The 11139-nt window shown below is 40.9% G+C and overlaps 1 protein-coding gene across 2 annotated transcripts in view; it reads left to right on the top strand.

The window, feature by feature from the left end:
- Positions 1-11139, top strand: part of LOC100953482 (zinc finger CCHC domain-containing protein 8) — a 33700-nt gene that overhangs the window by 10235 nt on the left and 12326 nt on the right. Inside the window, exons 3-8 of one of the 2 annotated variants that reach the window (XM_012809038.2) lie at positions 4943-5046; positions 5161-5226; positions 5799-5859; positions 6319-6461; positions 6739-6881; positions 10531-10652. In XM_012809038.2, coding sequence (XP_012664492.2) covers positions 4943-5046; positions 5161-5226; positions 5799-5859; positions 6319-6461; positions 6739-6881; positions 10531-10652 — 639 coding nt within the window. The remainder of the gene's footprint in view (positions 1-4942; positions 5047-5160; positions 5227-5798; positions 5860-6318; positions 6462-6738; positions 6882-10530; positions 10653-11139) is intronic. The other variant, XM_023516825.1, reaches the window with a different exon arrangement.

The raw sequence follows: 11139 nt of genomic DNA, 5'->3' as shown, positions 1-11139 counted from the left end.
AGCTCACAGCAACCTCCAACTCCTGGGCTCAAGCGAGTCTCCTGCCTCAGCCTCCCAAGTAGCTGGGACCACAGGCGCTGCCACAACGCCCGTCATTGTTGTTTGGCAGGTCCGGGCTGGGGATTCGAACCCGCCACCTTAGGTGTACGTGGCTGGTGCCTTAGCCGGCGCCGAGCCTAAAGCCAAAATTTTTATCAGAGATGTTAAAGATAAAGTGATACATCTCATTAAACAAGTGAATTATATTAGCGAGGCGTGTTGTTTGTGCCTGTAGTCTTTGCTACTCAAGAAGCTGGATGATTGCTTGATCTCAGGAGTCTTAAGTTATTAATGGCTATGGTCGTATTGCTGCACTCCAGCCTGGGTGACAGAGCAAGACCCTGTCTCTAAAAAAAAGAGAGAGACATTACTAGATAATAATAAAGACCAAGATGCTATCAGGGCAGTTTTATTTCTTTCTTTTTTTTTTTTGTAACCCTTGGTAGAGTGTTGTGTCGTCATAGCTCATAAAAACCTCAAACTCAAACTCTTGGGCTCAACTGATTCTCTTGGCTCAGCCTCTTGAGTAGCTGGGACTACAGGAACCCACCACAATGCCTGGCTATTTTTAGACATGGGGGTCTTACTCTAGCACAGGCTAGTCTCGAACTCATGAGCTCAGGTGATCTGCCTGCCTCAGCCTCCTATATCAGGGCAGTTTAAAGAATGATTTCTGGGGTGGCGCCTGTGGCTCAGTGAGTAGGGCACTGGCCCCATATACCAAGGGGAGCAGGTTCAAACCTGGCCCCTGCCAAACTGCAACAACAACAACAAAATAGCTGGGCATTGTGGTGGGCACCTGTAGTCCTGGCTACTCAGGAGGCCGAGGAAAGAGAATCGCCTTAAGCCCAAGAGCTGGAGGTTGCTGTGGGCTCTGATGCCATGACACTCTACTGAGGGTGACAAAATGAGACTCTGTCTCTAAAATAAAAAAAAAAAAAGAATGATTTCTGGGCTGGCACAGTGACTCACACCCAGAATCCTAGCACTCTGGGAGGAGGCCAGGGTGAGAGGATCGCTTGAGGTCAGGAGTTCAAGAACACCCTGAGCAAGAGTGAGACCCTGTCTACAAAAAATAGAAAGCTGAGCCAGGCATGGTGGTGTATGCCTATAGTACCAGCCACCTGAGAGACTGAGGCAGATGGATCAATTGAGCCCAAGAGTTTGAGGTTGTTATGAGCTATGCTGATATCACTGTACTCCAGACTGGGCAACAAAGGGACTCTGACTCAAAAAAAAAAAGAATGATTTCTATATTTGAACTTGATAACTTTACTTCCCTACTAATCCAAAGGTTCTGGGATTTAAATAACATCTTTCTAGAAATTGGGAATTTCGTGTGTTTATTAATTTAGACCTTTAACAATTACTAATAAATATTTCCTAAAAGCTCTTCTGGGCCAAGGACCATTCTAGGTACCAGGGACAGAGCAGTGAAAACAGGTCAAAGTCCTAGCTCTTATTGAATTACATTCTAATAGGGGAAGGCAGTACTCTGAAGAAAAATAAAGCAGGAGAAGGAGTTAAAATAACTGTGGGGAGGGTGGTCTGTGTAGTGACAGCCCGTTGTTAACAACCTATCTGAACAAAGACCCTGATGAATTAAGGGAGTAAGCTTGCACTGCAGTTTGAGTAAGTACTCCAGGCAGTGGGAATAGTAAGTGAAAAGGCCTGAGGCAAAAGCAAACACTCAACATATTGCTTACTTTATACCAGGTGCTGATATGGATGTTATAGGCTCATTATAGATGTACTCATGAAGGTACTATATATTCCTATTTTACAGATAAGGAAATAATTATTGAAAGCTAAGTAACTTGCCAATAAGTAACAAAGCTAGGCTTGGAAATGAGATCTTCAGAATGCAGGATCTGAATCCATATGTTGCCTTATAAGCCATAATGAAGACTTTGTATTTTACTTTGAGTAAGATGAGAAGCCATTGGAGGGTTTTAAGTAGAAATGCAACATGATATGATTGAATTGTTAGGACAGAGTTCTTTGTGAAAAATGATCTGTGGCTGGTTACGTGTAGAAACTGGAAAGTACTATAGAGCTCATTAAATATGCTGATGAATTGGGTGTAGATGACCATGCATGGTGGCTCACACCTGTAATCCTAGCACTCTGGGAGGCCAAGGCAATGGATTGCTTGAGTTCAGGAATTCAAGACCCGCCTCAGCAAGAGCGAGACCTTGAAAAACCAGCTGGACATTGTGGAGGGCACCTGTAGTCCCAGCTACTCAAGAGGCTAAGGAAAGAGGATCGCTTGAACCCAAGAGTTTAAGGTTGCTGTGAGCTATGATGCTGTGGCACTCTACAAAGGGCAACAAAGTGAGACTGTCTCAAAAAAAAAAAAAAAAATGAACTAGATATAGAATATGAGAGCAAGAGAGTTGTCAGAATGTCTCAGGTTTTTTGCCTGAGCAACTGGAAAAAAGTTGTTGCATTTTCTATGAGGAAGAAAACTGGGCTTGGCACCTGTGGCTCAAGTGGCTAAGGCGCCAGCCACATACACCTAAGGTGGCGGGTTCGAATCTAGCCCAGGCCCGCCAAACAACAATGATGGCTGCAACCAAAGAATAGCCAGGCGTTGTGGCAGGCACCTGTGGTCCCAGCTACTTGGGAGGCGGAGGCAGGAGACTCTCTTAAGCCCAGGAGTTGGAGGTTGCTGTGAGCTGTGATGCCACAGCACTCTACCCAGGGGGACAGCTTGAGGCTCTGTCTCAAAAAAGAAAACTGGAGGAGGAGGAGCAGCTTTGGAGGGGCTAGAAAAAAGTACAATTTTGGTTTTTGGTGGGGTTTTTTTGCAGTTTTTGGCCAGGGCTGGGTTTGAACCTACCACCTCTGTCATATGGGGCTGGCGCCCTACTCTTTGGAGCCATAGGTGCCACCGGAAATCAGTACAGTTTTAAATAGTTGAGTTTGAGATTCCACTTACATGTCCAGAAAGAGCTGTCATGTTGGTATTTGCATATACATGATTGGCATTTAAGAGGGGTCAGACTCTGACCTTTGGGAGTGTCAGCATATATGTTATATTTCCTACTGTGGGTCTGGATGAATCACATAGGGAGTGCAAGTAGAGAAGAGGACCACAGGTTGAATCCTAGGGCATCCCAATAAATAGAAGATAGAGAGATGAAAAGACAAGATTGGGACAGCAAGGAAGGGAGAAAACCAAAAGTATGGTTTCCTGACTGGCAAGGAAGGAAGGTGTTTTTTATTTTTTTGGTGGGTTTTTTTTTTTTTTTTTTTTTTTGCAGTTTTTGGCTGGGGCTGGGTTTGAACCCACCACCTCTGGTATATGGAGCCAGCGCCCTTTTCCTTTGAGCCACAGGCGCTGCCCAAGGGGTTTATAGGACAAAGGAAGAATCACCTGTGTTGCTTGTTGCTGATAGGTTGAGTTAGGTACAGACTGAGAACTGTCCACTGAATTTGGCTGTGGGGATCTCCATTGTCAAATAACTTAGTGCAGTGATAGGAACAGGTAGGCACCTATGGCTCAGTGAGTAGGGCACTGGCCCCATGTACCGAGGGTGGTGGGTTTGAACCTGACCCCAGCCAAACTGCAACAAAGGGATAGCCAGGTGATGTGGTGGGCGCCTTTAGTCCCAGCTATTTAGGAGGCTGAGGCAAGAGAATTGCTTGAGCCCAAGAGCTAGAGGTTGCTGTGAGTTGTGATGTTATGGCACTCCACTGAGGACAACAAAGTGAGACTCTGTCTTAAAAAGGAAAAGAAAAAACGCTGATAGGAACAGAAACATTGCTGGGAATATTGAAATGTTTGAGAGAATGGTAGTGTCATTAAAAAATAAAAGTGAGGCCAGGTGTGGTGGCTTACACCTGTAATCCTAGCTTTGGGAGGCTGAGGTTGGGTGGTTTACTTAAGCTCAGGAGTTCGAGACCAGCGTGAGCAAGAGTGAGACCCTGTCTTTAAAAATAGCCAGGGTTATGACAGCTGCGGATAGTACCAGCTACCTAGGAGGATCACTTGAGGCCAAGTGTTTGAGGCACTCTACCGAGGGTGAGAAAATAAGTAAGACAGACTGTCTCAAAAAAAAGTAAATAATAAACAAGTATGTTCTAGATTAAAAGAAACTAAAAAGATACAACATCTAAATGTAGTATAGGAACCTTAAATAATGGCTGAAGTTAAAAAAACTAAAAGACATTTGGAGGATAGTTGGGGAAAATGCTAAATATAGATTGGATATGGTACCAAGGAGTTATTAATTTTTTTAGGTGTAACAATACTTTGGCTGGTAGGAAAATATTGTTAGAAGGCTCATACTGAAATATGTAGAGTTGAAGTGTCACGACGTCTGTCTTTCAAATAGCTGACTTTTAACTGACTTTCAAATGGCTTGGTAAAAAGTGTTTGTGGCGGGGAGAGGGCATGAGTAAAAAGAGAGATGCACATAAAAATGTCAATTTGTTAACAATTGTTGAATCTAGGTGAAGGGTAAATGAGTATTGATTGTACAATTTTTTTCAATTTATCTGTATGGGATTTTTCAAAAAAAAATTGGAGAGAAAAGAGTGAATGAGAGGAAAGGAAATGGAAATAGTAAATGTAGGGTTTAAGGGTCTTGCTGCAAAAAGAAGAAATGACAGAGCATTAGAGGGAAATTAGTCAAGGTTTTCATTTTTTGTTTCTGGAGAGTGCAGCAGATAGTAATGATGCAATACAGAGGAAAACCTGTAGGAGAGAGATGGGAATTTAAAGATGTAGTTTATACTTACACATCAAAATCTGGCTCCTTTAACAAGGAAGTTGATTATTATTTCTAATAATTTCATCCAAAAATAAATTGTTAAGACAGTTAATCATAGTCTTACATTATGTAATGTCTTTCATTTTCTGCTTAAATAGCAATATTTTTTGACTTGTTTTCTGCAGGTTGTAGGAAGTGTCCTGTATTTTACTAATTTTTGCCTTGATAAATTGGGGCAACCGCTACTAAATGAAAACCCTCAGCTTACGGAAGGATGGGAAATACCTAAGTATCCTACATAGTGAATGAAGATCTATTACGCATCTTACCACTAAGTTCACCTTTAAAAAAATTCCAAATTTTGCAGACTATGATAACTATTCCTTAATAAAATTCACTAAAGGTACCAGCAAGTCTTCAGCCACATTGTTTCTCTAGAAGGGCAAGAAATACAAGTAAAGGCAAAAAGGTTTGTGTGGGGAGTTGTTTTATTCTTTTTTTTTTTAAACCCAAACCATAAACTCTTTTAGCTTAAAAAGTTAATATTCGTTACTGCTAGTTTACTATGAAGTAAATTACAGATTCAGCTAGATTTTCCATATGTAGACATATTGTAAATGTTTAACTTGATCATCTGTTTCTTGGAATTCCCAGGTTCACAACTGATGTGCCTGGGTGGTTGGAAAGGTGTAATTGTTGCTGTCAATTTGATTTCTGTCTTAACAACCATCTGTCTTCTATCTTACATAACTAAAATATGATAACTTGTTTGCCTCAATTCTTCCGTTATTAACCACTGAAAATACTCAAACTAGGTAACAGATTAGTCAGAAACAGAATGGTTCTTGGTATAAAGACTGCATAATACTTTTTGTTTAAATCACTAAGTATAGGAGATGTGCGTGTATTTATTGCAGATGTAAGTGATTTGAGCTACTTGCTTTCTTGTCTCTGATACACTTTGCTGTCATATAGAATTTTATTAATAGGCTTTTGTATTTTTATTTACATTATCAAAATCTTTGTTTTTTGACCACATAGGCCAAAGCCTCACTGTTTCAATTGTGGTTCTGAAGAACATCAAATGAAAGATTGCCCGATGGTAAATTTTTCTCATATAAAAAAAGTCTTTGAACAAGAGCTTTGTTATATTTCCAACATATTTATGCCATAGTGTGATATAAAGAAACTTTTATTGCTTTCTTGTAGCTCTTTATTGAAATCTTTTCATATTTGTGCTTATATTTTAAGACATTAAATGTTAACAAAACAATAATTTATTACAATATTGTCTATATTTGAGGTGAATGAAACATGAGTTAATTTTTAAATAGTTTATTCTAAAAACTGGATTTTATGTTGTTATCCTATGGTAGTTAAGAAATTAAAGTGACTGCCTCTCTTCCTTGCTTTTCTAAAATATCCATCCACTTTTACACTTGTTCTCAATGCATTAAAATTAAAGTAATCTGCTTGACTTAAAAAGAGTGATTATTTTTATTTAATTTCTGAAACACTTCTAAGTTGCTTGAACCATTTTTTCAAACATACTGTGATTTAGCCCCGGAATGCTGCTCGAATAAGTGAAAAGAGAAAGGAGTATATGGATGCCTGTGGTGAGGCAAATAGTCAGAATTTTCAACAGCGATATCATGCAGAAGAAGTAGAAGAAAGATTTGGAAGATTCAAGCCAGGAGTTATTAGGTACTGCTGTCATTTTGCCATTGAATGTCATTTTTATTTCTCCAGTATTTGGAACATTCTGTATATCTTCAGGGTAATTATCAGGATGTAAGTGTACTCTATCAAGGCCCTAGGTAATATACATTAATTCATTCAAAAATACTTATTGAAATCTTAACTCTGTATTTGTTAAGAACCATGCTAAATACTATGTAATATAAGACAGAAATGTTTTAAAACACCAGGATATCATATGTTTTCGTGCCAGTATTTTTTCTCCTCTTTTATGTTTACTTAGTGAGGAACTTCAAGATGCACTGGGTGTGACGGATAAGAGTCTCCCTCCTTTTATCTATCGAATGCGACAGTTAGGGTACCCACCAGGGTGGCTTAAAGAGGCTGAATTGGAGAATTCAGGTCTTGCACTCTATGATGGAAAAGGTAAAGTATGTTAAGTTAGAGAAATCAGCTGAAGTGTTATCTTACTTTTTTTAATTAAAAGAATCAACAGCTGGGTGTGGTGGATCACCTGAGCTTAGCGTTGTGGCTGGCACCCTCTGTCCCAGCTACTCGGGAGGCTGAGGCAAGAGAATCACTTAAGCCCAAGAGCTTGAGGTTGCTGTGAGCTCTGATACCACGGCACTCTACCAAGGGTGACATAGTGAGACTCTCTCTCAAAAAAAAAAATTATCAGATAGTCATCTGTACTTGCTCAATTAGGGTGTAGTTTTCTCAGCAGTGGTGACAGACAGATCCCATCAGTGCCAACAGCCCTATAAAATTTAGAGTACAGAAACCATCTAATAGTTTAAGAGATCCTAGTTATGTATCCTCTAAAAATATTCACACATGTTGGCTTTGTGCTCCTAGCACAGTGGTTATGGTGCTGGCCATAGAAACCAAGGGTGGCGGATTCGAACCTGGCCCGGGGCAGCTAAACAACAACAGCTACAACACAAAATAGCTGGGCATTGTGGCAGGCACCTGTAGTCCCAGCTACTTGGGAGGCTGAGGCAAGAGAATTGCTTAAGCCTAAGAATCTGAGGTTGCTGTGAGCTGTGACACCACAGCACTCTACTAAGGGCGACATGGTGAGACTCTGTCTCAAGAAAAAAAAAATATTGGCTCGGTGCCTATAGCTCAACCGGCTAAGGCGCCAGCCACATACACCTAAGGTGGCGGGTTCGAATCCCCAGCCCGGACCCGCCAAACAACAATGATGGCTGCAACCAAAAAAATAGCCGGGCGTTGTGGCAGGCGCCTGTGGTCCCAGTTGCTTGGGAGGTGGAGGCAGGAGACTCGCTTGAGCCCAGGAGATGGAGGTTGCTGTGAGCTGTAATGCCACGGCACTCTACCCAGGGGGACAGCTTGAGGCTCTGTCTCAAAAAAAAAAAAAAAAATATTCACACATGTGTACAGAAAGTATATGTATTCCAGGATATTTTTGTACTACCAAATATGACAGTGAAAAATTAAAAGCAGCATTTAAGGGCTCAGTGGGTAGGGCACCAGCCACATACACTGGGTCTGGTAGGTTCTAACCCAGCCCAAGCCTGCTAAACAACAATGACAACTGCAACAAATAAATACCTGGGCATTGTGGTGGGCGCCTGTAGTCCCAGCTACTTGGGAGGCTGAGGCAAGAGAATCTCTTAAGCCCAAGAGTTTGAGGTTGCAGTGAGCTATGAAACTAGGGTACTCTACTGAGGGCAACATAATAAGAGTCTGTCTCTAAATAAATAAATAAATAAATAAAAGCAGCATTAAGGTTGTATGCAATCTTCCAGACTCAGTCTTCCAGAATGCTAGGATTATAGGTGTGAACCACCATGTCTGGCCTCCTGTAGTGTTTTTGACATTAGGTTCATTTAGCCTCATGGTGTTGTTTAGCACATTCTTTTGTCCCTCTGTTTATTTCCAGTTAATTGTGGTGGAATCAGTCAGTACTGAACATTGCCTATATTCATTAATTAAAAATGGTTGCAAGCCAGGTGTGGTGGCTCATACCTGTAATCCTAACATTCTGGCAGCCCAAGGTAGGAAGATTGATTGAGGTCAGGAGTTCAAGACCAGCCTGAGCAAGAGTGAGCCCCCATCTTGCGGTGGTGAGCTACTGTAATCCCAGCTATTCTGGAGGCTAAGCAGGAGGATCCCTTGAGTCCTGGAGTTTGAGTTTGCTTTGAGCTAGCCTGAGGCCATGGCATTCTAGCCTGGGGCAACTGAGTGCCTATAGCACAGTGGTTACGGCGCAGGGCACATGCACTGAGGGTGGCAGGTTCAAACCTGGCCCAGGCCAGCTAAACAACAAGGACAACTGCAATAAAAGCCCAGGAGTTTGAAGTTGCTATGAGCTAGGACACAACGGCACTCTACCAAGAGTGACAATGTGAGACCCTGTCTCAAAAAAAATTAAAATAAATAAAAATGGTTTACAAAATGGTTATATTCTCTCTCTCTCTCTCTCTCTCTTTTTTTTTTTTTATAACTTCTTGGCTTGTAGCTAGAATAATTATAAAATATAAACTTCTTGTCACCAGGCAAGGTGGCTCACACCTAAAATCCTGGAAAACTAGGAGACCAAGATAGGTAGATAGCTTTAGCTCAAGAGTTCAACACCAGCCTGAGCAAGAGCAAGACCTCCTCTCTAAAAATGAAAGAAAAACTAGCTGGAAATTGTGGGATCTGTAGTCCCAGCTACAGCCCAGGATTACTTCAGCCCAGGAAGGATCACTTCAGCCCAGGAAGTTGCTGTGAGTTATGACACCATAGCACTCTACCCACGGTGGCAAGAGTAAGACTGTCCCAAAATAAATAAAGATAAACTTCCCCTCATAAGTTATTTGGTTACCTTAGGTATATAGACATTATAGGACTGGCAAAGTAAATGTTTGGTTTATTTAGTAGTTTTTTTTTTTTTTTTTTTTTTTTTTTTTTGAGACAGCATCTCAAGCTATTGTCCTGGGTAGAGTACTGTGCTGTCATAGCTCACAACAACCTCCAACTCAGGCTCCAGTGATCCTCTTGCCTCAATTTTTCTATTTTCAGTAGAGACTGGGTCTTGGCTTTTGCTCAAGCTGGTTTTGAACTCATGAGCTCAAGCAATCCACCTCCCTCGGCCTCCCAGAGTACTAAGATTACAGAGATGAGCTACTGTGCCTGGCTGTAGTTTTCTCGTTTTTCTTTTCTTTTTTTTTCTTTTGAGACAGAGTCTTACTTTATCACACTTGGTAGAGTGCTGTATCATCATAGCTCACAGCAGCCTCAAACTCTTAGGCTCAAGCGATTCTCTTGCCTCAGCCTCCCAAGTAGCTGGGACTATAGGCACCTGCCACAATGCCTGGCTATTTTTATTTTTTGATTGTAGTTGTCACTGTTATTTGGCAGGCCTGGGCTGGATTCCAGCCTACCTGCAATTCCAGCAGTTAGGGAGGCCAAGGGGAAGGATCACTTGCATCCATGAGTTCAACACCAGTCTGGGCAATGTAGCTAGCAAAACCCCATTTCTATAAAAAATTTTAAAAACTTAGTTAGGCTTGATGTCACACACCTATAGTCCCAGCTACTTGGGAAGCTAAGGCAGGAGAGTCACTTATGCTGAGGAGGTAGAGGCTATAGTGAACTGTGACTGTGCCACTACACTCCAGCCTCTAGAAAAGAGCAAGACCCTGTGTCTTAAGAGGAAAAAAAGCAGTGGAATCAAACATTAAGCAAATGATAATAGACTTTCAAGCAACCCATAGAAAAAAATTCCCAAAATTTTAAATATTTATATTTTTTGAAACAAGGTATTGCTCTGTTGCCCAGGCTAGAATACATTAACATCATAGCTCACTGTAGCCTCTAACTCCTGACCTCAAGGGTTCCTCCCATCTTGGTCTCCCAAAGCGCTAGGATTATAGGCATGAGCTACTGAGACCAGCATAAGTATTTATTTTCATCAAAGTAATTTGTCCATATTGTCTAAATTAAACCCATTCTCAGATTAATTCTGTTGCCATAACTATAAACACTTCCAGGTATACTTTCAGTCTGGGGAGGGATATATATATTGGCATCTAGCAATATTAACATTTTTGATGGTTTATAATAGATGGTGCTGATGGGGAAACAGAAGTTGGAGACATACAACAGAATAAAAGTGTCACTTATGATCTCTCAAAATTGGTAAACTATCCAGGTTTTAATATATCTACTCCCAGAGGAATTCCAGATGTAAGTATATTGGGATTTTTTTTTTTTTAACTCTTCTGGGACATCTATTATTATGTTAAAAGATTATTCAGAATGTTGGGCAGCACCTGTGGCTCAAGGAGTAGGGCACTGGCCCCATATACCGCAGAGTGGTGGCTTCAAGCCCGGCCCCAGCCAAAACTGCAAAAAAAAAAAAAAAAGATTATTCAGACCGTTAACTTACATAGCAGTTATTGTTACATAAAGAAATAAATGTGATAATTACATGTTTAACTTTTTAATTAACTTTATGTTGACTAGAATCTTAAGTGAAATCTTGTATTCATCAGTAGTCTTCTTTGTTTTAAGGACCTAAGAAAAGGAGCTAAAATAGATTGATTTAATTCTATAAATTTGAAACTATGCTGAAATTAAAAGATTTATTTAAATATAGATGGACGGCTCGGCGCCTATAGCTCAACCGGCTAAGGCGCCAGCCACGTACACCTAAGGTGGCGGGTTCGAATCC

This window comes from Otolemur garnettii, unplaced genomic scaffold (genome assembly GCF_000181295.1).
Source record: "Otolemur garnettii isolate 467f Iridium unplaced genomic scaffold, OtoGar3 scaffold00099, whole genome shotgun sequence".
Taxonomy (NCBI): Eukaryota; Metazoa; Chordata; class Mammalia; order Primates; family Galagidae; genus Otolemur; species Otolemur garnettii.
This window is presented reverse-complemented; position numbering and strand designations above follow the sequence as displayed.